General features: G+C 43.4%; 1 protein-coding gene across 3 annotated transcripts in view; it reads right to left on the bottom strand.

Moving 5' to 3' along the window:
- Positions 1-2,464: 2,464 nt before the first annotated feature.
- The window catches only part of PPM1L (protein phosphatase, Mg2+/Mn2+ dependent 1L), a 105,052-nt gene continuing 79,809 nt past the window's right edge, over positions 2,465-27,707 (bottom strand). For all 3 annotated transcript variants that reach the window (XM_072868174.1, XM_072868173.1, XM_072868175.1), the window contains 2 exons: positions 11,891-12,052; positions 2,465-7,414 (listed from right to left, as the gene is read on the bottom strand). In XM_072868174.1, coding sequence (XP_072724275.1) covers positions 7,068-7,414; positions 11,891-12,052 — 509 coding nt within the window. In that variant the 3' untranslated portion in view covers positions 2,465-7,067. The remainder of the gene's footprint in view (positions 7,415-11,890; positions 12,053-27,707) is intronic.

Below are 27,707 nucleotides of genomic sequence, written 5' to 3'. Positions count from 1 at the left end.
GGATGAAGGTATAGTCTCTCTGAAATGCTGCTGGTACGGGATTCTTAGCTAAAGGCAGTATCGACCTGCAACTCATAGGAGGAAATACCACCTGTGTTACAGTATAGTGTCTCACCTGCAGTTATGGGACTTCGGGACTTAGTTTTCCTCCTATTAAATAAGGACTTAAAAATACAAAGTTTACCCCAAGCGACCTCTCTTGAGGTGGTTTATATAGCCGAGCTCTGTTTTCCTCTAGCCTTCTGACAGGTGCTGCGCAGCACGTTAATTTTCCAGGCCACATTAATCTGGATGATCTGAATGAGGACTTTTACGGTGTGCGAGACGATGGTGTGTAGGTGTTGCGTCCGTCCCGACTGGAACGCGGCTCAGCCTGGCGTCCTAGCCACTCCTCTCGGTCATGCTTTGCCTGCGGTGGTCCTCTGCCTAGGAGTGAAGTGCAGTCTCGCCTGAGCTTGCAATGAAGATAAAATCTTAAAAACACTTCTGGCTCCGAGTGAAAAACTGTTACAAGCAGAAGCCTGAAGAGGCTCTTATCTACGATAATGCAGCTGGGTTGTACTAAATGGAAGCTGTCTTTAACCAAGAAGGATTGCTTAAACATTGCGGTTTTCTTATCTTGTGTGTTGTGTAGGATTTTTGTTAATAAAGCTCCGACCTGCCCTCGCAGAGTTCTAAATGTGCGGTTCATTTTCATAATGAGTCTGTCGTCTCCATCGTTTCTTAGAGAGCCCTTCCAGATACACTGGGTAGAAGTGGTTTTACAGTTGCTCAGCATAATATTCACGCAGTACGGGTTTTAATGTTGTTTTTTCAGACGCTGGTCCTGTTAACTTTGCAGTTAACAGTTCCACAATTGTTCCAGTTTGCCATGTTAAAGGTAGGTGGGTTTGAAATTTATAAAAATGGATTTCATTTGTAAAACCAGCATTGCTAACCACTGCTTACATTTTGTACCTAGCTTATGCATATAGGAACGGTTTACCAAGGAGCAGTGTAGAGATTGGGTACAGAATGGAATTAACTCCAAAGAACTTTTTCCAAATGAATCATGTTTTTAACATAACTAAGTTGTTCTTACCAGAAGGAGAAAATTTAAAAATCACAGATGGACTCTGGCAGCTCTGGCATCAGTCTCCTGTCATCCACCACAGCCGAAGCCATCGGAGCGCACCTGCAGAGGCACCGGAGCAGCCTCGCTCCCCGTGGAGCCGGCTCGCTTTCCCAGGGCAGGGGAAGCGTGGTGGCACGGGCTTTTACAGCAGGTATCTGACTGTCGGCCCACACAGCTTGACTTCACGACTCTTGTTATTACCAAGATTAAAGCAAGTGTGGATAAAGTACAGTTTCATCTCTATTGCTCTCACACCTCTGAATACAGTGTAGGAATTCCCGGGGAGCAACGCTTGACAGTCCTGCATTTAGATTTCTAAAACATTATAACTGACTCTTCATTTAATTAACTTGCTGGAATACAGGCTGAAGTAGATTTCTGAGCATCGGTGTCCCTAGAATTACTGATGCAGGCCTAAAGGAATATAAGGTTGGTCTTTTAAATGCAGAAAAAGTGCTCTATTTCCCTACTGCTCAGCTATTTCGGAGCTCCTCCTTAAGACTGAGCAGACCAGACATAGGAGCTCACCTACTCGTAGAAGTGGATTTCAAAACTTTACTCAAGAATTGCTTTTGATGTGAGCCTCTTTATTTATGGTTTTAGATAGGCTTCAACTGCTTTGACTGCATTCATTGTGCTTAACAGAGCATCTAGACTATCATATATAATTAGAGACAACTGATACCTAGAACTTTAAGTTATCTAAGGGAAAACCATATGTAAAACAGCTGTTTACCTAAGCCTTATGTAGTCAGCACTATATAAATAAAAGCGATTTAAAATTTGAATCGATATTAACTTAATCGTATATATCTTTTTAGACACGAGTCCACAGGTTTCGAAAGATAATTTATAAATATACTGACAACCCTGAGGGGCAGCAGCTCTGGTCTATACAGTTGCCAAACTTCAGCAGAACATTCTAAATTTTAACCTTGCAATTTTGTACAGCCAGATTTCAGGATGGAGGCCTAAAAACCTACTTTAGAAAATGAAAGGCCAGCGAGGGTTTTTCTCTTTAGTATAATCACTTACTAAATGTTTCACTGTATAAAATGAGTATTAGATACATTAGCGATATATTAGTATTTAAAGCAAGGATGTCATATATTCGGCAGCGGAACAACAAAACTCCCTTATTTTCAAGATGCAGTGTTGGTGTTTATGGAGCAAACACTGTTATTTCAAGCTGATGCGGTGCTTTAGTACTAATGTCTGTATTCTGTGAAGTTTTTACTTCACAACTTTTTTTTTTTTTTTTAATTTTACCTTAAGTAAATTGTGTAATACTGTAATAACATTAACAGTAGTTTTGGTACTGACCTTGTGTTCACAAGTCAGTAGACAATACTTCATGATGTTAGATGGCATTTATTCATATTTATCCAAACATTCTATGCAGTAAAACAGGCTCAATCATTTCAAATTTTGTATTTTTTAGAATTTTTAGGACTACAGCGCTGATGCAGTCCTTGCAATGTCATCTGTGACCATCCCTACCCCGTGAGACAGGATCGATATGTCCAGATCGCTAGTGCTGGATGTCGCAACAAAGGAAGTGGCGTACGTTTTATATGAAACAAAATAGCGTCTCCCGCCACCCCTGACACGAGTGATGAATTCTGGATTCTCCGACGCTGGATCGCTGCGGGCTGCGTAAGCTGCACTGTTGCCAAACATTTGGATCCCACAAACAAGGGTTTAAAATGCATTCACCAGAGCTGCGATGACGCCCGTGCAGGGGGGTGAGCTGGCAGGGGGTGCAGGGCAGGGTTGCGGCGTGCCAAACTTTTCAGCCACGTTTTCAGCAGCCAAGTATCTGCATTTCTTAGCGGTGTCTGGGGATGTGTGCGTTCAGCCCGTGCTGCTTCAGCACTGCTGTAAAATGCAGCCTGAGAGAATGGGTCTGCGTTAAGCTCGTAGTGAACTGCACAAGGGACAAGGGGGACTGAAAAATCACATTTTTCACCCGGGCTAAGAGAGCAACTACTAACTTTAACGAGTACTGCTTGGTTACCGTGCTTAGGCCAGCCACTAGACGGAGCTGTGGCTGCACCTAACCAGGCCGGCACCCAGACCTGGGATGCCCAGAACTGTACCAGGAGCTACACTCGGTGAGGGCTATAGCCCTCCCGCTATACGAATGGACAGCCTTTCTATAAGCCCACTAGTGTATATATAATCGGAATGATAAACTAAATGGTAGCCTACAATCAGAATGAAAAGCTAAGTGGTAGTATCTTTAAAATGTACTATGCGAGTTAAACTGTTAGCTTGTAATACCACTGGGAAGAGCCCAAATTCCTTTAAGTGCTGGATCAGATGACTAATTACAAGGTATGGTTTTTTCATATTGGACCATACAAAAGATGCTCTGTGGCAGCAACTTAATATATCAGTTTTCTGCCGTGTGATGCTCTTACCTAATGAACAGATGTCACCAATGGAGCTACTCGGGCTTAAGCAACAAAAAACTTCCAAGAACATGTACGGAAAGAGGGAGCTCTCAGACGTGTGCCAGCCACTTTAACCAAAATGCCTCTCCCTTTTTTTGGAGAGGTGCCCAGGCAGGAAAGCAGCACTGAGGATGGTGTGCTGCCTCTCCGATGATGTAGAGCATTCTGCCACACTGCTCGAGGGTACGTGGGGATGTTTCTGGCTACAGTGTCTGGCAACTCCTTCCAGATGTAGGATATATTATCAAGGCAGTGGAGGATCAGACCCTAGAGCGTTTAGGTTGCATAAGCAATATGTACATTACTTAATCTCGTCATCCAACAGCTGTATGAATCACGACAGAATTTGGCACAAATCAGCACGGCTGGGAAGTAACAGATGTCTAGAACAGGATTAAAAACTTCTCAGAAGGCTTCTAGCAGGGAGCATAGGTAGGCACTGCACATGTACGTGGAAGACTGCACAAAGCCTGTCATCTCCACTAGTCCTTCATCTTTAAACCTCAAGTAGCTGTAACTAGTTTTTTAAAATAATAAAAACAAAAGTCAGCAACCTTACCAGAGGTCATTGGCGTGAAAGTCTTTGGCCAGGAAAGGGCTACTACAAAGGTGGGAGTGTCGCAGAGAAAATCGAAGGTGCTAAAACAACTGTTGTGCAACTGCAGGCACTCGAAGGTTGAAATAGGGCTGATTCGCTAACAGACTGGATGGGCCTGGGAGTGACAGAGTAAATGAATCCTGGCATAAATACCCAGACAAGTCTGCAAAACAGTTCTGTATTGCATTGCACTATGTGTTTTCCTAAATCCTGTGAGCATGGCTTACTTCCAGAGCGAGCCAGCCACCCTCCCACTGCTTCCTCACGGCTGCTTCGGGAGTCTGTGAATGCGTACGATTTCTGCCACCTCATTTTCCTGTCTATCTGTCTCGAGTGCCGGAGCAACCAGCGCGCGAGCTGTGCTCAGAAGAAGGTCGGGCATCCCTCGGCAATGCTTGCTAACCCCGAGAACGTGAGCTGCAGGAGGCTTAGTGGCAGTCGTGAGATTTTTCACTCAAGTGGCGTTAGTCTATAATGTTTTTTTTGGAGCTGACCATTTCTGAAATGCCTGTGAAGGATTAGTAGTGATGTCTCTGCTATACAAGTGCCCCCTGCTTTAGAGTTCTGTAGGCTGCTGGGTCTAATTCTTCTTTTCCCTGGGCAGCTGTTTTGACAAACATCCAGGCAGCGTCCTACAAAGAAAAGCCAGTACAACAGAAACATCATCTCTGAAGGAGAAAGGAAAGGCAAACGCTGCATGCACCATGAGCTCTGCCTGGAGCACAGTTTCGATACTGCTGCTGTAGCATTATGAGTACATGATTAAGCACTCCCATGAAAATATCACACAGGGTTTTCATTTCACAGCATTCTGACCTCAAAATACCTTTTCAAAATAAAACAACTGAAGCGCTCTGCAATTATTAACATTTCCTGTTAGCGGCTCAACTTAACTGCAAAGTTGCATTTAAAATTCACTGAATGCACCGTTCAAGAGATTTAAAAAGTCCAAAACCTTCCATCCTCCGGGGAAGGACCAGTGCAGGCTGTGTGCCTGCTGGTTTCAGAGGATGCCAGACACTTTCACTTGTCTGTTCCTCAGAGTCCAGGGGCTCTACCCAGCGTCTGGGATGAGAAGAGGCCGCTAAAGGATATGTATACAATTTGAATAGCCCTGGTAATAGCAACAGATCCAATTAAGAGTTGTGATTATCTGCAAACAAACTAAAGGAGGGAAGTTTGGTGGGGAAGAGATAACCTAGGAACAAAAATGAAAGGACTAACATAGGAATTCCTTCTTGAGCAGAGAGCAGAATTTGTGCTCTTTCGTTTTGGTCTTGAGAGGCATCGCACCCGCTTAGCTCAACCACAACACATCACAGTATTTTAGGGAGCAGCAAGCCACTTGCCCAGAAAGGGCTGTAGGTGGGTGATGAGAAACAGGTAGCGTTTTAACTAAGTAATATTGTATCTTCACCCAAGAAACAGACAAAGTTAGTTAATGCATTATATCCCTGATTCACCTCAGGATCCAAACACTGACAACCTCCATCACCTTGAAGACAAGAGACTTCAGCAGATTGTCCAGGACCACGTTTTGCGGGGAGGGAATCCCAAGGATTGTTACAAGACACTATAGGGGTAAGCAAGCCATCCGAAATACTAACCTCCAGCTCAGGCCCTGGCTCTGTTCCTCTAAAATGCACTGCCTGTCACTCTGCTACTGCTGCCTCTCGATCGTGAAGCAGCCAGCTAAGTTATCAGATGTAGAGCAAACTCAGACTGTAATTGTTTAAACTTACAGTAGTCACAGATTCCAAAATACAATTAAATACTGAAAGTTAGATCTAAACATATTTTTATCTAGATTTAACACAAGCTTTCATCTCTACAGTGCAATGACACTGCCTGGCATTTATACATTATACCAAAAAATGGTTCTGAAGTGGTCTTTCCCTGGATTAACACCACAAATTAATCTGCAGCGGTACAAGGAAGTCTTTAAGAGGCTTGACTTCCATCTAGGTAGCTCGAAGGAATGCCCTGTTTTGATTAGTTTTCCAAACAGTCACTAACGAAATTAATTTTATCTCGCATTACTTTCTTTACATGCCTGTGAAACGTCCATGCCAAAAAACTAACGGAAGGGTGAGTCTCGGTGAATGACAGACATTCTTCTATCACAACAGAGCTATTTTTTGATATAGAAGGTGTCGGACCTCAGAGTATTTTGCCCAAGTTTAACATTAGTTGGTCTGAATACAGTATGGCATAGAAGAAATGTTATTCAAGTAATGCACAGACTGAATAACATGTGGCTTCAGGTCATTCAGTAACTATACCTAATCACATGCTTGATTTATTTAGGGGCGAGGGGGGAGGTTAAACAAAGGGAGAGAGCCATTTCTGTGGTAGCAGGCTAATAGTTGGCTCCTCTTCTTCCTTCATATCAATAACAGGCCAATAATTGCAAACCTTTTCCTATACAACCTTATCACTGCAGATTAAAGAAAGAAGAGATGAGAAACATGAGAGCGTCGTTCTGAAGAGTCACAGCTACGAGTGAAAAGCAGCGTCATTCCTATCACTTGCTATTAAGCGGCAGCACTGCCCCGACCCTGCTGTGCATCTGGACAAACCTTTGACTATTAGAAATGAGAGGTGAGGACTCAAATGAAAAGTCTACACAGGATTTGTAAAGAATATTCTGAAATGGAAGATTACAGTTAGTTTCTAAGGAGCAGCAAGGTCACAGGAGACACGTACATGGGAACAAACTTAATTCTTATAATCACTCAATGTATTTGTTGTATTGCTCCTTTTGTTAAGCAAAGAACAAAGACCTGAGGGATCTGTTCCTTTTGTGTAGAATCTTAACGGTATTTACTAGAGCTTTCTACTATGTTTACAATTTAAGAGTTTGTTTTAAGTTCAGCGTGAGGCAGAGGACCACTGGTAATTACTGTTCTTCTGTTTTGCTGCTATTCCTGAACTTCACCACCATCACTGTTATATTATCAGGACATCCTCTGTAAAAGGACTGTAGGACTATACTCTTTGCGCCGAAGTGTGGTTCATCCAAGCGTTCCTTGATGAATCGGACAGCTTCCTCGTTGCTGAAAGCATCCCACAGACCATCCGACGCCAAGATCATGAACTCTGGCTGCAGTTTGTCCAGGTCAAAGGTAAGAATATCGGGGTCAGGAATGACAACATTCAGGTTCTTCAGAGGGTAATCTCCTAACGAGCGGGACATGGCCAGGATCCCCTGAACGCGCCAGGAGCCATTAAAGCTGATAAAACCACCTGGAGAGAAACACCAACACTTAATGCAGTTCTTTTTAAAGTCAGGAATGGCTCTGCTTTCAAAGGAAGCAGCTTCATGCTCTCTACTCCCCCAGCGAGACTGATAATTTACTGAAGACAGGTACTCCTGTGCTAGACAACTTACTCTTCAGAAAGCCTGATGACAATGCTAAGACAAAAATACTGAAAGCAAATCTTTATATTCTTGTGTTAGTAAACCCTTCCTTTTTCTGTGTAGTTCGCCTTTTCCCCATTTCAGAAGATCTGTGAAGGAAACACCACTGAAAACACCCTGCAGTAGGACTCACATCTCACTTTTAAGGCATAAAGCAAAGAAGCAAGTGCAAAAACATTTATAGGCTCTTCTATCAAACTGCCTTGAATGAACTGTGTCAAAAAGGACCAAAAAGCTGTTGTGAACAAACCCATCACCAAATTTTACTTCAAGTCAGAAAAATGCAGTGTGGGATCTGACTGACTGATTTTTACCATCCCTGGGATTAAGGCTACTTCTAGTTGAAAATACGTATTTTATTTAGGGGTTGCTTATAGCAAGATAGGTTTTGCACTGAAATCGATGACTCTGACCACAGCCAGCACCTGGCCGTTGCACAGTCTGATTGGGCCAGGGAGGGAACTATACACTGTGCAAGGTCAAAGAGTAGAATTTAGGCACCTTCAAGTCCTGTGCACGCATCTGCACGCCACTGTCTGCACTGTTTCACAGCAGTATTCCTGTCAGCTTCACATGAATGAAGAGTCACTTGAGGACAAACAACTTGCAGACATGGAACATGAAAATGTATGACAAAATTAGGTGAACTGTTGTCTTTTATATCTGCAAGCTGTCTGCTTTGGTGTTCTTATAAACGTCTTTGTTCTTTGCAGCTATCAGAAAGTTTTCGGCTCTGCACTTCAGCCTATGCGTTGTCAGTCACCCAGTCACCTAAATCTTATGATAGCATTTCCATTCCTAGTTGGCTGATCTAATCTGTAAACTCCTTCTGCTTTCAGGTGAAACTACATTTCGTTTAATGATTCATTATTGTTTAAAGCTTGAAACTTGATTTGCGTTAAAACCAGCAGAAACAAAACTTTTTAGCTGGGTGTTTTCATCCATACTTCTGTGGAGTCTCCATTATGAAGATGTTTCCTTCCCTAGTCAAAAAAAGGAAGGACTGGTGAGCCTACTGCAACTCCTCTTCAGATGTGCAGTCAAACAAACCTCGTCCAGCTGCTGCTGTGGGTTTTGAGGGTGCCTCGGTTGAACGTTACACAGCCACCTCCTCACCAGCACAGGGAGGGCTTTCATTAAGCAATTAGGACTATAGGAACTGGAGTGTAATCATGTGTACGTACTGGGATGACAGGGGAAGCAAAATGCAATTAAGAAAAGGCAGTTTCAAGCAGACATTTTACACACGATTAGAGGACAGCAGTGCCTGCACCCATTACTGTACTTGCAGAGGAGATAGCTGATGCTGCTGGCTCGCTGCAGCATACTTACTCCAGTCTTTGCAGGTTGTGCTTACGCATCCTAAGTGACTTTTTGGTGCCATTCTCACATGGCACCTGGAACTGCCTATGGCACAAGTTGAATTCCTGTGGTTTGCTGAAGTGTCTGTTGGCACTTCTTACATTTTCTTTCATAAAGCCATCCATACAGAATACATAAAAATGCTCATGGAAAAGCAAACATTCTGCAGCACTGGCTGTCACCGGAGAAGAAAAGGCATTAAAGAAATAGAAGCTTTTTGGCAACCACACAAACATTTTGCATGTTATCGAGCGCTGAGCTCAGAGGATTATGTTCAAGGTGAATGACTTAAATTTCTGTCAGTGACAGTCACCTTGTGGCTCTGCAACTGAGTGGTTCTTCACAAGCCAAAGCCACGGTTGTTTCAAGGCCACTCTCTAATGCTGATACTCTATACATCACTCAGGCTCCTGAGCAGGAGGAGATTCTTTGTGCTTCCTGGGGAAACCAGCATCCGTGTGTCACAGGACATGCATTCCCCTATCCCACAGGAATGAGTCAGGGTGGTGGGACCCTGATCTCATTCAGCTGCGAGACGAGCGGCACCACAGCACTTGTGAGCGTGCATCAGCCAGCCTCTTGTGAAAATAACAGTCAGTCTTGACAAAAACCCTGTGACCGGCACTGTTAACTGTACAGCCATGCTGCGGAGCAGGTAATTCCACAGAATGCAGCACCTCAGCTCAAAATCGAGGGCCCTGCCCTGTTGTCTTAGCTGCTGTCTTTCCTTTTGGCATTTGGCTGCAGGCTTGGGTACCAGTGACTTCTGACTGCACTGCAGGAACTCCCACGAGAAACCTTCTGGGGCTTCAGTGCGAGAGATGCACGAGCCACGTCGGACTGATAAATGGAAGGTTTTTTTCAGGTTGTGGGTTGACTAAGACTTTGTACGCAGTTGCTGGGAGCGGGGAAAAGAGAGAGACTGAATTCATTCCCCATCCACCGCCTGCTGACAGCAGCAAGCAGCGAGCCTCCTTAACATCCACCATAGCAGCAAAAAATGACGGATTAGTTTAGACTTGTCATCCCAATGTTAACGCCCCGCTGAAATGCACAGGGCAAGTCACGCTTTTCTTTGAGCTGCTGTTTCAGGCTGCCTCAAATTGATTTATATCGGACTGAGGTTTGAAGGATATTTTCTCAACCGTGGCTATATGGATTTCACTTTTAAATGAAATCTAATCCTACCAACACAAATGTGCCGTCATTTCATAACTACCTATAGGACACTGGACAGTGCAGCTTGATGGTGCAATGTAAAGTTGGAAAACCGAAATGTAACATAACTATGTGGTTATTGTCGCTTTCTTCAGTTCTACATGACAAGAAAGTATCTAGACGGTGGAAAAAAGTCAGGTACTTTTGTCACAGTAGCCATGTAGGCTTGATAATTCAGTTTGGGCACTTTGCCTCAATTTTACACTTACTGTGCATAAAGAAGGGATGTTCCAAACTGTGAAAGTATCCAGCAGTAGTATAAAGGGGATTGTATGTTTTTAACAGCACTGTGAGGCCATATCAGTTATGATAATACAATGGGACAACAGGTAACAGCAAAGTGAATTAATTTTGTCTCTAGGCTAGACAGAATATTTCTTGTTTAGCTGCAGATAGTTATAACATTTACTCGTCTATTAAAATAATTTCTTTCAAAGTTGGAAATTCCTGCAAAAATCCAGGTTTATTTTTCACGTTGCTGTGTTATAAAGCCTCACTTCTACACAAAAGAAATACCTAAATTATTTTTTTTCTCCTATGTGAAGGCCTTCTCTAAGTGAACAATTGCATAGAGGCCCTGGACTTGGCTAAGAGGGAAGCAATTTTAAAGAAAAATCTCCAGATTTTATTGATACATCCCCCAAGTACAGAGTTGAAGCAAAGTGAGACCAAGATCTTCCTATTCCTCCTTCTTAGGATCTGTATACTTTTTCTTCCCCTTTGGGGAACATACGTGACCTCGGCTCTCTGTCTAGCAGCAGGCAGGATCCCCGCTGCTCTTACACCTCCTCAGCGATGAAGGTGGTGTGAGAGGAAAGCACACAGTGTGCACGTACGGGCATTTATGCTGGTGTGAGCCTATTGATAACTTGTAGGTTTTAAAAATGTTTTATACTCAGGGAAAAACTTGTTATTTCCACTTTACAGAAAAAGAAGTGGAGGCAGAGAGGCAATGCATCTCTGGAGGCAATGCTCCTCGGTAGGCTTAACACAAACAAGAGGAACTTTTTTTCCTCATCAAATAATTTGCTGCTGCAGGCTGCTGTGGGAGCCAAACCAGAAATGGGTTCAAAAGAGACTTTGAAAAATTCATGGAGAATTGGCTATTAAACTTGATGATCCAAACGTAACTTCTAGCCCAGGAGGTCGCTAAATTGACAAGTGATGAAAGCAAGAAAGATTTATTGCGGAAAGGTTGCTGTTTCTTATATTCTTTCCCTGTACTCCTGCTACAATTTACATGTTTGTGCTCATTAGCAGTCACTATATGGGAACAAAAAATAGCTTTGATGAATTAGATTCATGCTCTGCTTATTTTAGGAACTAAACCTCACTCAGCTTCAGACCCAGCCTCTCACATAAACCCTGCTGATACGGTTTGGTGTGAAGAAGCCTGTAATGCCACTGCTCCTGTTTATTAATTTGCTCCCTGCAGAGATCACAAGGGAACTGGCTGTGACGGTCAACAGGCTGTTGAAGATGAAGGCTGCTCTTCTTACTCTGACACTGGCTTATTAAGGGTTAGGTCAATCTGCTTCCACTTCTCTCTCTGCACCATGAAATCCCGCTGAAAAGTGCTGTATTAATAATGGAAGATTTTATCTGCTGATGCCTCAGTCTGGTACTTTTCAGGCTCTCTCAGGGGAAAAGTCTATATTATTGACAGAGTAGAGAAGAAAAAAGATGAACCTTCAATCCAAAGCAAAAACGTTACAACTCACCAGCTCTTTTAATCCTCTTCCTCTCTTTCAGTTGGTAGGGCTTGTGATCGTGTGACAAGGGGATAGCATTCCCATCCTTGTCACACAAGACTCCTCGCGAATCACCAACGTTGGCCACTGTGAGTTCTTTATCTGACAACAGCGCGATCAAACAAGTTGTACCTGGAAAAAACAGAAGGGAACGGGAAGCAAAACAAATATATGGGTGTGTATATATACATAAAAGTGATTAGCAGGAAAATGTTCTTCCTATTAATAATGGCAGAGAGGGGATAAAGTGGGAGGAGTGTATTCCAGTCTCTGTCTGAGGGCCGGCTTTTCCTAATGGCCAAGGAAAGTAATAAGAGAAAAGTACAAATTAGCCCCAGAGCCCACTTGCAGCTTCCGTGAACTGGAACTACTGCACTGGACCGTGCATGGGTAAAACAGAGCTCTCTCCCCTCATCCCCTCAAGAACTGAGGTAAGTTTTTAAATTTTTTTATTGAAAAGAGGAAAAGATGTGACATTTTTAATTACTTTAACCTTTAAATACACAAAAATGTAGTTAGTCATTGACAACCGTATCCAACAGGCATAGTATTTATTGGCTAAAGTGGCAGGAAAATATTGGAGAAATTGGCTGTTTTTCAAGTGAGAACACTGTAGTTTTTATTTTCCTCATTTAAGCGGAATGAATGTTGAGCAAAGCAAAGCCCATTAAGACCATGCCTTTTCTATAGTTTCCCCTTCTAGCTAGTGCGAGCTGTATTCATAAAAACTCCAGCTATTACAAATACTCCTTGCACGGGCTTTGGACCAGATGTCCCAATTTCATTCATATTTTAGAACAGGAAGATAGCAAGTGAGTTTTTAGATATACACTAACAAACATTAAAAGGGAACGTGCCTGGCACTCAGTTTAGATTACATGGCACTGCTAAAATTTTTACAAAAGGTACTCTAGTATCCTTCAACAGTAAATAAACTTAACGTAATGGCTGCTTTCTTTTCCTTTTAGGTAGACCAGAGAAGCACATGGTTGAGTTTTCACCTCTGTTGTTAATTTACATCTGATATTCCTTAAAAAAAAAAAAGATGCATCCACAGCTGGGGTGCTCTGGAAGAAGCACTTGGGGCCAGCATGCCTGATGAAGGGCCCCAGTGATGAAAGCCAACCACCAGCAGTGTTACAAAGCAACGCGTCTCTGCTGGTACGTTTTAATCAGACAAAGACACGGTTTTAATGAAGATGCCGGCAACGGGGCGTTCCAGCACTGCCTACCATCCGTGGCATCCTGACCCCTGGTTTTGCTCCTGGGGAGCTAGATTAGGGTTTAGGTCTATGCTCTGTGGTCTTACAGCTAAATTCTCATAGCTGCCGCTTGTTGCGTCGCTGTCCAAACCCAGAATTAAAAACTATGTTTTGCTGTTCCCATGTCAGTAGTTGAATATCCCATGACTGGTATAAATAAAATAGCCAGTAATAAACAAGTTGTGTTTAGATGCACTGTGTTCTGAAGATTTATTTTTAGCTTAATGGTCTGTCTTGCACAGCTCTAAGCTAGAGCTATTTTTTCACAAGACAGGCGCATATATATACATATATATATATATATATATAAAAATATAATTTTTTGCAATTGACTGACACATTGCAGACCTAAATGGATATAGTTTCCTGTTTGTTGCTAAAACCCCCTGCTAACTGCACAACTTAATGGCTCACCTCACGACAGGCCATGCAGAGGAACCTGTCCACCAGGATGACCCGAGGAACCCAGCAAAATGAGCTGCCTGCTCGAGAAATATCTCCTCTGAAGACTAAACGAGATTGCACCGAAGGGTGTGAAGAAAGCTGTGCTGAAAGGGGCGCCTGCCAGCTGGATACCCACCCTGTTCGGATGCAGGTGTCCGGCCTTAGTACCCTGGTGAACAGACCTGCTCTAACGCTGGAGGACTTGGTAATGAAGACACCAGTATCCAAAACACAAAGACAAGAAAATAATAATGAAGGTACAAACTACTATAGTGGGGTGCAGCTGGTCATTTAAGCAGAACAAAATGGGATTTAGCATTTGAGGTCACCTCATTCTCTGCCTGAACAAAAGCTAGTAACTCTGCAAATGCATAAAGCTCTGCTTCAGTAAGAAAATCATAGCAATAAATGGCACCCTCCCTTGCTTTTCTTTATGAAACTTTCCTTAACAAACGTTCAAGCAGCATCGTGCTGACAATCTGCAAGAGACTAGAGGGCTGGTACCTGCTGAAGCTGGTCTCACATTTCATCTAAACTTCAGAGAGGAAAAGAACAGCTGTCTTTCTTTGCTATTTGGGTTGAAAACAAAACCTGTGAGATGGAAAATGGGGGCAAAAGTGAAAGCCCTGTTGGATGGGGATATAGAGCCAAAGCCAACTCCAGGAGGATCCCGGCGTGCTGCAGGAGAGAGACCCACGCACCACCCACGAGGCTGCAAACCGCCGTGATCCGCCACCCAACTGATGCTTCTTTCTGAAGATCAGAGCTCCTGCTCTACCTCTAGCTGCCGTCTTGGCCTGACATTCGCATCTGTGAACGCATCGACGCTTCTCTGTGCAAGACCACCCTGCTGCTCTGCAGATTGCCTTCCCCCTTCCCGTGATACCAGCCCAGCGTGTATTTTTTCCTACAGGCAGTAGTAAAAATCATACGTTTCCTAGTAAGGAAAATACTGCAAATGACATCCTAGAGGCCTGGTGTTTAGAAAGTAAAATGCTTCACAAATACAGTCATTATTACCACAATTTATATAAAAATGATAACTTTGAACACAGTCTTCTTGGTTATATGATCTGTGTGAATGAAAGAGAACGAGCGTCTGAAACAGAAGATAATTTCCAATGTGATTTAGGGAGGATCAGTTGTTTCACGGTCCCTGACTGATGGCTGGGCTATCGTTAAGTCCCTGACCTCACGCTACTGCCTGCCATTACATGAGAAAGCAAACTTATTTTACTTTGTTTTCTTTTCCATCTATTTTTATTTCAGTCATTTAACCTTGTGTAGAGTTAGAAAACATCGTGCTCTTGTCAGCCGCCTCAGATTTAATGCAATTGCACAACGGAAAATTCCCAACATAAAGGGTCCAAAATTGAGAACACATGTTATATTGGTCCCTTGATGCAGCTGCCTGAATAATACCCTGCTGAGCAGTTTACAAAGAAAATCACCAGAAAATTTAAAACCTGTACTATACTGGCTGCAGAGATAGGGTTTTCTTTTTGTTTGGGTTTTTTTTTTAAGTCAGGTAAGATTATTGGTGTTGTATTTCAGTATCAGACAGGGCACCTTGTAAAAGTCAAGGCTGCACGGGCTCTATCAGTTCTTAGATAACCGCTTTATCGAAAGGAGGAAAAGTCACCAGAGTGCAAACAAGGCCTGATTAATGCATTAAAAGGCATTAGAGAGCCCAGGTATGACCCAGCTCACCCTGCAGCCGCTGGAGATCTGCCACTTCATGTGTGGTGTCAAAAAATCCTGCGGATGCCTGGCTCCAAATCCCCGCTGGCAGGGCAGCTCGGGATGAGGACCAGAGCTCTTGGGCTCCGGATGGCCCAAGCTGGTAGAAGTTCCCTCAGTGCCCTTGTTTCATCGTAATCCATTAGCAAAATGCAGTTAATCTCACAAGGTGCTCACCACGTTGCTTCCTTTCTCCCTCTTTGCCGAGTTTTCCTTCCGTTTTCCATGTTTCTCATGCCCCACAGGTTTCAGGCCATCAGCACGTGAAACCTCTTCCCCCTCATCGCTCTCTTCAACCCTGAACTTTTGCCCATCCCTCCTTCATGAGAAATCACACCTCCACCCTGCCCTTATCTCAGGCTTTTAAATGGCAAAAGTCCCTGGCCAAGGCTTTTCCTCCTGAACAACTGTCCTTCCCGCATGTGCCTCCTCACTGCTTTTCCCAGTCCTCCCCCACCTTTTCTGTGCCTCTTCGCACAGAGTCTCTTTTCTCAGACAAAACTGAGAAACGAGACTTCCCCCTCCTACGTTTTAACCATTGCTTCCCCATTTGCACAACCCATGCCAAGGCTGCTCGTGTGCTGCCTCCCATCGACCCATCTTCCTACTCTAGTGACTTGATTTTAACTTTTTTTACTTGTTATCACCTCATCCCTATGCTTTTCTGGCTCTTTTCTTTTGCAGCGCATCTTGGTAATACCCCTCTCTAAAAAACCATCATTACCCTTGATGATTTTTATGGCTATCACTGCTTTCCTGTCTCACCTGTGTGCTCATTGAAGATGCCATTTGCAGTCACTGCTGGAGGTTTCTTTCCCTCCAGCTCCACGCTACGCCTCCTCCAACACAGCCTCTGCCCCAGGCTCCCCATCGGAACGGCTTCTGCCAAGACCGTAACAGAGTTTTCCAGCCGCAGTGCAGACAGCAAGCTTTTCTCATCCCTCTTACCTGCCTCCAGCACAGCCAGCTCAGCGCTTCTTCTCAGCTGATAAGACACTCTTCTCTCCTAGTTTTCCCCTTTGCTCCTCTAATCACAGGCATCTCTGAAGACCTCTCCTCTCCTCTCCTCTCCTCTCCTCTCCTCTCCTCTCCTCTCCTCTCCTCTCCTCTCCTCTCCTCTCCTCTCCTCTCCTCTCCTCTCCTCTCTCCTCTCCTCTCCTCTCTCCTCTCCTCTCCTCTCCTCTCCTCTCCTCTCCTCTCCTCTCCTCTCCTCTCCTCTCCTCTCCTCTCCTCTCCTCTCCTCTCCTCTCCTCTCCTCTCCTCTCCTCTCCTCTCCTCTCCTCTCCTCTCCCTGACCAGCCCCAGTCCCCTCTGTAGACTTGCTTCTGCGTAGCCCCATCTGCAAACACATACATCACCAGACCTCCGTACCTGCTTCTCCATCCCAGAGACCACCTCTTCTCTCAAATAAAGCGTCAGCCTGTTTGCTTCGCAGATATTTATCCCAACACTTTCACTGCCCATCTCCTGCAGCCCGCTTTGGATGGGGTGGCTCTCTCCCATGAGCTCCCCGGGTGTCATTTCCTACTCCAACATCCCATGATGCTGCCCTCAAACCTCGAGTTGGTGAGGCGGTGTGGAAAGCACTATCAGGCACCTCGTGGTACCACCGCAGCAGAAGGAGCAGGTCGCTTTGCTGCCTCGTCTCGGCTTTCTAACACATCCAATGTTTGGAGTTTCACTCAGCTTCACTCCGTAGGGAAAAAGAAGAAAACTGGCAGAATGATGACCTCAAAACCAGAGACCATCACCATTATCTTTGGAGAGACCAACACTGTCCTCTTAGCGTTTAGCCTAAAAGTATTAAACCCCAGAGGGCTAAAAGCTACATTAATTCCTGCACAGGTATGGCTTTTGACAGCTCATCTGTATTAAACAGAAGTCTGCACAATAGGAAATTAGTCTAATCTCATCTCTGGTAACAAAGCAAAGTGACAAAAGAAAGAAAAAACCCAAATGTAATCAATATTAATTTTTAGAGACTGACAGACATGCAAGGAGACCAGAAAATGACTGGAAGCGCACAAAGCTTCACAGGCGAAGGATGCGCAGCCTTTGAGACGGTCTGCAGAAGGAGGAGGTGGGCTGCACCAGCTGGGACCACTGTGAAGCCGCAGGGAAAAAGATCCCCAGTAACCTTAATTAGAAAGGGAATATCCTGGGTGCCTGGACCTGCACCATGCTCGGATGGACACGGCTTTCACAATCCACATTTCATAGGGTCAGACATAGAGCTGGGGAAAATTTCTATGTAAACAGCATGAGCCCTGCACTGACAGCATCTTTAAAAATAGCAGCAGGTTTGAAGCAGCTGGATCCCTTATCTGGGTATGGAACTGACACTGGAATGACAGCTCTGGCCAGTCCTGCCTTATCGGTGACTCCAAGTCGGATGGGAGGCACGTAAAATCAACCCAGACAACCGCTTTTTGGTAAGTCTGGATCCCCTTTCACAAACTGATGGTGTACAGTAGCACCCCTGTGATGCCTGACTGCCGGAGAGTAGAGGTCTACCATACCCTTTGAGCAGAAATGCAGTCAGAGCGACTGCAGGTCAAGAAATTTGGTACTTACTTGGCTGGACTGATTAAAAAACAAACAACAACTCAAAAAACCCCTTCCCATCTTTTTTCAACAGTGCTCAAGCTTGAATTCACACAATAATTAAGCAAGAACTAGTATTTTCGAGCTTCAATAATCACCAGAAGGAAACAGAATTACTCAGAACAGTGCAAAAAGCGGGATAAACAAAAATATAGATTTATATTTACTCTCCACTAGCAACTCACACTGTGTGCAGCTTCTTTCTCATTTATAGACCATGCATTTCCACTTGCCTTACAGGCACTTTACATCCTAAACAATAAGACTCCAGTAGTTTTCAGGGCAGATATGTGATGTTTTTATCATTAATATAGCTGTCCTCTGTGCCCACCTGCCTCAGCTCCTCCCATCAAGACCAGCTACATGTCTCCTGAATTTCTATTCTGTGCACACACCCCTCAGGCAATGCAAATAAAACTTTGATTATAGCCTGTGGAATAGGCAAGACTGAGAAAATCACTGTAAGTAAGTATATGAGGGAGGGTAAGAGAGTCTCTCGCTTCCCAGTCGCCAGGAATATGGATAAAAACTGGTGTGAGATCATCAAGACCATGAAACGCCGCCTCTGCGTGCCCTCCAAGTGACCCACCAATTCTAATCCAAAGCCATAAAAATAAATCTAATTATCCACTGCTTATCTGTAAGATAAACAATGATAAAACCAAGCGGCAGACATTCATGTTTCATTCGTGCTACGGCAGGGAGAGGAACTGCGGGAATTGCAGGGGCTAAAGGCCTTTCCTTGCTCTGATACTCCCCAAACCACCATGTCTGCACGGAAAAGGAGGGACAAGTCAGGTACTGAAAACAACAGTTCTCCAAACAAAAATGATCCCAACAACCTGTAATTGGGGTGGGATCACTGTAAAACCTGTAATTGGGGTAGGATGACTGTAAAACCTTTTGCTGGGATGGACCTTTTGCTGGATCCCAACGATCTGCACGCCTCCTCCTTGGCTGGTTTCTAATCCAAGGTGCCATTCCTCACGTGCATTTTTGGCTTCTCTAATGACATCCAACCTTCATCAAAGATATTGTGAAAGGCCAAGCTAATTGTGCTCATTAGCACGTCTTCGTCCTTTAGTCCTTTATAGGTTATTGAAATGTTTAAATAGCTACACAATTTCTTTTAGCAGAAGCTACGCAGATTAGAGAAAATGCTATTATAATCTCCAAAATACACAATTTTGGCAAATTACTGGGCTAACCGCCTGCGAATGAAATAAACTGCTGCTGACTCACAATACCTTTCAAAAATACATGTGTGTTTTTAAAGTACCCACCTCCTTATCCTCAAATGTCTTGCAAGGTATATGGGACTGAACAGCCTACACATCATACAGGCATTCGTCCCTGAAGCCCCTCAGTGCCAGTGTTTCCTACAAATGAGCTGCACCTGCCCTTTCTTTCAGTTAACAAAATTCTTCTGCAAAATCCAGTTCTGTAAAGCACAAACCTAAAAATAACCATTCTGAAAATTCAAGGTCTCATAATTCCTTAATCATCTCAACATAAAGTTTTTTTCCCCCTAAAATTAAAAGAACTCCTTCTTTTAAAATAGATTAAAAGAAACATCGGATTCTTAGAAATACACAGAAATTACTTCAAACCTCTATAAGATCGTAGCTTATTTTCACCACGAAACAATTCCTACCTGGCTGTATGCAGTACTATTTTAAGATTTTATATTTGAAACAGAGAACCATATTGTATTTCTATTTAGATAGATCCCATTTTCCTGTCTAATCAATGAGCAATCAGTATATGTAACTTATTCCTGTTTACCATTAATCATATTATATTAATCATATTTGGGATTTACTTACAGACTAACAGATTCATGTAGATGTTCCTACTCAGCTATGTAAAAAATACCTAAAAGTGTTTTCCAGGTCGGAAAAGAAGAGCTGGAAGGAAGTTTTGTGCATCAGGTAACAAAAGTTAATTACTGAAAAATGGACACCCTTTTGGGCAGCCTCTCCATCTTCCAGACTGCTCTGACATTGCCTCATCAATACCGCAGTGGAAACGGGGAGCGCTCCCACCTTCATGCTATCCTAGCGCCGCGTGATTAATTTCTTGCCCTTACGAAAAATAATCTTAATACGAAGGGAATCTCCAGTTCAGTTCAAAAGTCGATTTCTTGGCATCGCTCCCGTATTTAGTTTCACCTGAACATCCCACTCAGCCGTTTAATATGCTAGAAGTAGAAATATGTTGAAAAAGGTTTATTTTTTCCTGGTTAGAAATTTCTGGATGTCACCAGGCTATTAAAGTGGAGAAAACCACACGTGCAATCTCCTTTGTGGACAGGCTCGGCTGTTCTGCAGCAGTTAAACCTCCCATGCAGCCTTGCAGTGATACGACAAGAAAAAATGCCTACGCTAAGGTCTGTGCATGAGAGGAAAAGAAATCTCTTGCTGACACTTCCCTGTGAGCCTTCGATGTCTACAGGCTGAAACACAGTCTGTGTGGTCAGTGCAACACTAGCGTTTGCACGCAAACTGCAAAGTCTGAATTCTGATTGTAAGAGCTCCTGAAGCACTGGAAACTAAAATGAGTGTAGACGATCATGCAATGCAGTGTATATTCAGATAGGGATCCTGCTACTGCTACTGCAAACCATATTCCTACAATAGCTCTAACCAGCTGCTGCGTAAGCCAAGCAACAAGAGCGAAGGGTCTAGCTTAGCATGAGGTTTAGAGATGTCAGGCAGAGCAGACGAAGCGCAGCCCTCAGCTCAAACAATGGCGAGCACGCGGCATTCCCTTGCTGAAAAGCACAGGTTGTATAAACTGAAAAACAAAAGTTATTGCTTTCAAATAGGAATTACACCTAATTTTTTTTCCCCCTCAATCTGTTGTTGAACATGTTTTCCCCAATTCCTAGACCTCTACAGCAGAAGGAAAATTTAGGGGTAGTTTCATGTAATTTATCCTTTGAAGTGGAGGCATCCCTAGGAGATCCGAGTAACTCTGAGCCAAGGCAGTAACTAGCTTGGTTTTGTTTAGCGCGGCAACTGTGTTGAGCAATCTCAGAACAAAGCGGTAGGATTTCTATCGGGTCAAACGGCCGGTGGAAGAGGAACCAGAGAATATCACGACTCTTCCAGGCCCAAAGCGCCTCTGTTAACGCAAGCTGCTCACATGAACCTAGGGTATTCAGGAAGAAGTTGGACATTTTTCATTGGGAAAGATAAGGGTACTCCCTCAAAATAACAATACCTTAACTTTTCTAAGGAAGAGCTGGATAAAAGTTTAAAACCAAATAAAAGCCACTAAAAGTTTTACAGTGAGATATGTGTAGTCTGCTTTGTTAAGATTTGTCCCAAATTCTGTGATCTGTAAGACCGATCTTCTATGGATCCATTAGAAATCTTCTACAGCTTTGCATTTCCCATTATGGAAATATATCAAATTTCAATGTAAAACACAGTCTGCAGAAGTGATCGCACAAAAAATAAGAAAAAAAAAGGGATTCCATCCTCTTAGCAACTTCAGACAAATAAACCCCTCCACAATCACAGTGCCAAAGATATTAAAGATGTTACATTTATGACACTAACTGGCTTTGAGTGAGGCAGTTGGGTACCGACCTGCTGCAGGATCCACCCCACATTTTAAGCCAAGCAGAAGTTTGCCGGTGGCGGCACAGGGACAGCCGACATTGGTGATTTTAAGTGTCAGCAATAAGGTCAGCCATGCCGCTGCTCCACATGCTGCCCCATGAGAGCGCGTGAGAGCATGACTGACCTTATCTAGTTAGAAAATGTTATGCTAGATGCTCAACAGGCTTTTATTAGTGACATTCAACTGTAACGAGGACTGTAATCACATGGAAAAAGTAGGAGCAAAATGAAAAACCCACTTGGAAAAAAAAAAAAACCCAAAATAATTAAAAGCATCCAATTTATGCCGAGTCCTGTGACATCTCTGGCTTTATCCCAGTCCTGCCTAAAGGATGAAGGCTGTAAAATTTCATTTGAGCCCCAGGAATTGACCTGCACTTTCCTGAGGTGTCCGAGCCATAATACCAGATTTAAAGCAGCAGCTATAAATAAGGCGTCAGCGGGTAGGCACTAAAATGAACTCAAGACATATAATTAGCAAATCCTTCACAAACAGTGTAACTAACAGCTAGCTTATAGATGCTGTGCACATCTCCGCATCACTCAGCCTTAACGGGGCTGTACGAAAATCCCCGTTGCAGCTGGCAATTGTATCTGACAAATGGTTTTTACTACGACTGCATTGTCCCTCGGCTCCTGGGGTTGGGTTTCACGAAGGACTAACCCCCATCGGTGGCAGGACCGTCTATCAGGCTGCAGCTAATTCCACGGAGGACCACTGTAAGTATCTGCCACACTCTCCAGCTGGCCCTGAGGCACTTGCATGACGGATCACTCGCCTTAACTCCTGAACAAATAAGGAACTTATTAGTATACAGGCAGAGCTGTACAGCAAGGCGGTATTTAAGAGTTATTTATTCAGTGCCCAAGGCCTATTGCCAAATTACAAATACAAACATGTACCCTGTCCAAAGGGATCAAGATCTTACTTCGTATCTTCTGCACTGGCAGAAGAGTGGGAGCAAGAGGAGGAGGAAAAAGGGGATGAGGAGTGGTAACGCACCAGAATTACACACAATTAAGGAGGTTTGTGATTTAATTCAAGATCCTCACTCTGTCCCCATCCCCTCCACTATCCAACAGACAAAATTCGCTGATGCAGATTTTACTGAGCTGTAATTTGAGGCTGGCTGGTCTGAGCAAGGGTGGCAGCTTAAATCAGGCTGGTGACTTTTCCCCTCTTTAGGTTAATTAAACTCTGGGGCTAATCATCTTCCAATGCCCAGCCAAAAGTCACCTTGGACCATACTTTTTTTCTTCTATATTTTCCGGTTGTACCTTCCAGTTCCCTGTATCAAACCTTACTTTGCCCATTTGCAAATTCAAAACCTCCACATCTGCTGAACATGCATTTTTTTGGGGCAGAGCTGTCACCTCAGAAATCATCCTCCCAGCACGTGGCTGAGTGAAAACAGCACAGTTTGGGGGGAACTTTTGTATGAGGTCAGCAAATTCAACTGGCAGACAGAGCCCAGGCAAACACCTTTCTAAAATACACCCAAGCCGCTGGCAGACAGCGGCTGCAGCCTGTAATCCAAGAGCTGCCTGGAAAAGACGCACACGGAGGGAGCAAAAAGGACCGATATTGCCAAAACTCGGCAACTGCCACTGTTAGAAAGGTATTATAGCACGAGGAAGAGCCAGTTTTGGCTTGTTTATGACCAACTTCTTTACCTTAATGGGTTGTTACAGATTATGGTTAGGCTTTTGAAGAAAGCTTCACTTGAGAACAGAAAGCCTCCTTTTGTTCCTGTTCCTTTTTCCTCCTACCTCTCCCCATGTATAATTCAAACACTGGGAAATAATGGAAAAGGCTCACAGTGATTGATTGTGGCGTGCAATGCGGTTGTGCATGCAAAGCAGGGCTTAGCACGAGCTGAACGCTGCTGCAAATGGGGAGAGCGCAAGGACAGATGACACAAAGATGTGTGCAAGAGTGCAAGCGATCTCCAGAAACACAGCAGCGCCCTTAGATCATAAATCCCTGTGCATGTGCACGTTCTTGACATTATTACAACATATTTTCTTCTCAGTGATTCTCCTCTTAAAATGTTTTCAGAAGAACCCAAATATTAGCTTTTCATATGTGATACGGCAAAGCTAGGAGCAGCGAGACTGAAGATACTTATTTCAATAATGAAATTTAGCAATTACGGGTGTAATGAAGAGTTTTGCAAAGGTGTATTTGGTGATGATTTTGTGCCGCTCCACCCTGCTACAGCAATGCTGTTTATGCTTGTTCGGGTAATGATGCAGGGAAATTTAATAAGGAACTCTGTCAGGTCTGTCAGGTTTGTAGGCAGAACAAACTTTGCCGCCTTCACTGCTACTCACAAGACCCTTCAGGCATTTATCTCTGCATCCATCAGCAGGTGACAAACCTCCACCGAGATGGATGGCTTTCTCCCAGAGGCCTGGAACAGATATTCTCTCTCCCTACACTGAATCTGCAGCAAGCTGTGTCTTCAAATGCTATCTCTGTCTGATATCTTTTTAATAAATAATAAAAAAATAAGATAAATCCATGCTCACGTCTGTCTACATGCAGCACCTGCGTCTGAGGAAGAACACTTACGGTACTGACAGTCACCACCTACTGACAGCACATCAACTGAATCTATAGGTTTTCAAATTAAATCTAACACAAACTTATGCAAAATAAACCTCAAATAATGGTTTTAATTCTCCACAGCTTACATACTTTTATGTCTTTCATTAGGCCAAAGATACAAACAGGGAAGACGGCAATCAGGCGGTGATAATGCAGCGTCCCTGAAAAAACCCTTTAAAAGGTTGGAGGAGCAACCTTTCCCGAATGCAGGAGACATCAAACCACCCCTCCCCTGGGCACCAACCTGAACTGACCCTACCACAAGTTATGACTGAATTAAGTAACCACCTAAAATTAAGTTTGTGCATTTAAGATGCTTTCCAGACTTAATCGGTAAGTACACAGAAAGGAAATGGTCAGTTAGTAATAATTAGTATTAAACCCATTAAATTGTTTAAAAAACATTTTCTATTACACTTCTGAATCTCAGCAGTCTGTAGGGCTGTGTTGATTTCTTCTCCCTCTGCAGGACTTTGGTAACAGTAGAATTTTTTATTATTCTTTTTAATTGCTACAAATGTATAAATACCAAAGTGAAGAGCACATGGCATTTATACAGCAAGACTGAAAATAGTTACATATGCTTGAGTAAGAACAGAACACTTCACGTGATTAATAAAAAACATCCCTAACTTACTGACACAGCCCTGTAGAGTCACGATGGCACCTACCCTGCGCAGAGGTTTCACCAAATATATAAAAATTTTTTTTTTTGGTCTTCCCAAATATATAAATATATTTACCAAATACTCTGAACCAAGTATTGTTAGTGTTTATGTCAGTTCTGAAAAATCGACTGCTAGCTGACAAATTTAAATAGCTAAATACCTGCTTCAAAAATTGATGAGGAAGTGAAGAGTATTTCACAGGCAAGTAGGCACCTTTCAAAGTGCTATTTCTGCTCTGAGCTTCTGCTGAAAGGTTATAATTATATGAAAAATAAAAATTTATTTTAATGGAGCAAAAGAATACAACACGCTTGGGCTGGCTTAAGTACATGTCTGTTGTTTACTAACATTGCCAATATTCTAGAAAGCTGGAAGACCACGACGCAGGAAATTAGAGAGTCACCCGGTTTGCATTGAAGCTACACCCTGAAATGTAATTTAAATGGTTTTATGTGTACACCTACAGAGACACTTAGGCTGGCGTTCCACTCCCAACTAGAGCTGTCTACCTCTATTTTACCTGTGAGCAAAAGCTAATTCACAGCCAGCGGAAAAGAGCGGGCACGTTTAGGATATGACTCTTCACATACTAAAGTAGATGCTTAAAATAAACCCATGAATCACACTAGAAATGCTGGTTTCTTTCCAATAACTACTGAAGAGCTCAAGTTGCCCAGAATTGGATGTCTATAATGCAGACATTGAAAGTGAAAAGAGATTAATTCTACCCTTGGTGACTGCACTGTGATTTCTGCTGTAGGTACTGGTCCTCCGCAGAAAAACAGAGCACTGGTTCACGGTGGCCAAGTTTAACATGTATCTTTAATGTGTAAAAGAAATTAAACATGCCAAAGAAAGCGTTAAGGCAGAGATTAAATAAATTCAGCAGTAATCATCTGGCTATAAGGAGTAAAACTTCCTACTGTATTATCTGGAAAAGGCACAACGCCAAGTTCTCACTGCCTCAACCGAAGACCCAAAGAAGGGAGTTGCTTTAGAACATGTTCTTGGGCTCAAATACCTAAAAATCATTTCAAAACCAAACCTGAGCTGGAGAGAAGGCCACCAGCCGCGGTGGCCTGCAGGCCACTCTGGTTTTCTCCTTGTCAGAAGGAAGCCTCCGGCACAGCAATAAACGTTGCCCCGACACATTCGAGCGCTGTTTGTTACACATCTGCTGTGTCGACATGTTTGCCACACATCAGAAAATAAATTTACTGGATTGCTACACCCCTGTCAAGGGGTGCTCACCACAGCGCACAGACAGCCTTCCCAGCAACATCCCTTGAGATACTAGAAACACATCGTTTACTATGACCATTTGCCTGTACATGCTTTTTCTTCAGAAAAAGATATAATTTCTGGCTCTTCTCTTCCTCGCAGCTTCTTTATGGCTCTCCTGGTTTTGTTCTTGCATATTCTGTGCAACCCATTGCCTTTGCAACTGTTGTTTTTATCGTGTTTAGTGCATGACTCTCCTTCCTGCTCTTTAAATCCCTCCTAAAAACTTACATAAAGCTTCCCAACCGTTTTTTAGGCTCGGGTTATTTCATATTTGGCAGTGTTACATGTTCTTGCAGGACCATTATCACTGTATAATTGTGAGATTACAGATGTCTGCTCTGCCCGATGCTGTCAGCAGAGCATGCCCATACCCTGCCTTACTGGTAATGGCTGTAGGCGAGACTGGAAGAGAAATATTCCCGAAGCTCCTTGTCAGGACAAGGATTTAAACACCTGGTGAGTCACCACTATTGAAAGTGTGTTCCTGTATTTCCCCAAAGACCAAGCCCTCTGTGAAAAGGACCAGTCAAACACATACCAAAAGCATGGTCCGACCACGAGTGTGCATTATTAGACAATACTTTTTTTTTTATTTTAAAGAAGGTGGACATAACAAACCCAACACATCTCTTTGTGCATTTTTAATGGATTATTGCTGTGCACAAGCCACCTCGAGACAAACATCATAGCAAAGATAACTTAATCTTCACTGCGATGTAACATAATGATGATTTTACCTGGTAAAGCTCTTTGCAGTGGGAAAAAAGGATTTTTCCCAGCAAGGTATTTATTATCCCAAATTACAGGATATATTTCTGGTGCAATTTTACTGCTTTAATTTTCTCATTTTCTCCTTGTAGTCCCTTTCTCTGGGGAAAAACACCTGCCTGCACTGCCTGAAAGGGAGCAGTGTAATTGAAAAAGGGGCAGCATCGGCCCCTCGATGATTAAAGTTAACCTTTTCCCAGCATGACCACACTAGCATAGACGTTTGTGTGAAGCAGACGGATTTGCCAACCTCTTGGGCTGAAGTTTAATCTTGGACATTTTTGCTTTTCTGTACTTTTGCCAGAAACAGCAAATGCTCATGGGACTGGATCTACGTGGGTTGCGGTCCTGCAGTTGGAATGAAGGTCTGAGACTTGGATTTACACTCAGAGCCGGTTTTCACAGCTGCAGCTACTAGAAAAACCAAACCCAGTCTTCTACAAAGCACAGAAATACAGGCTGAATACGAGGAGTTGATTTAACTCCTTATCCATTCCTTATATACTAAATCACATCGGGAGTGAGGAACGGGGGACGATGCATCACTTGCTTTGAGGGACGTGTGATGCCCAGGGAGAGCACAGCACCTGGGCATGGTTGGGGAAGGCCGAGTACAAACCCCCATCTCATCCAGAGACAAAGTGCAATACATTGTGGTGCTAATGGCCACATTTTATCTCAGCAGAAAATTAATTTTGTTCCTAAAATCAGAGTATTTGGGCAGTTTGGGACATGGACTTATAGCATAAAAATTCGCTTTAATGGTACTGACAGTGA

Source organism: Ciconia boyciana, chromosome 7, assembly GCF_034638445.1.
Source record: "Ciconia boyciana chromosome 7, ASM3463844v1, whole genome shotgun sequence".
NCBI lineage: Eukaryota > Metazoa > Chordata > Aves > Ciconiiformes > Ciconiidae > Ciconia > Ciconia boyciana.
This window is presented reverse-complemented; position numbering and strand designations above follow the sequence as displayed.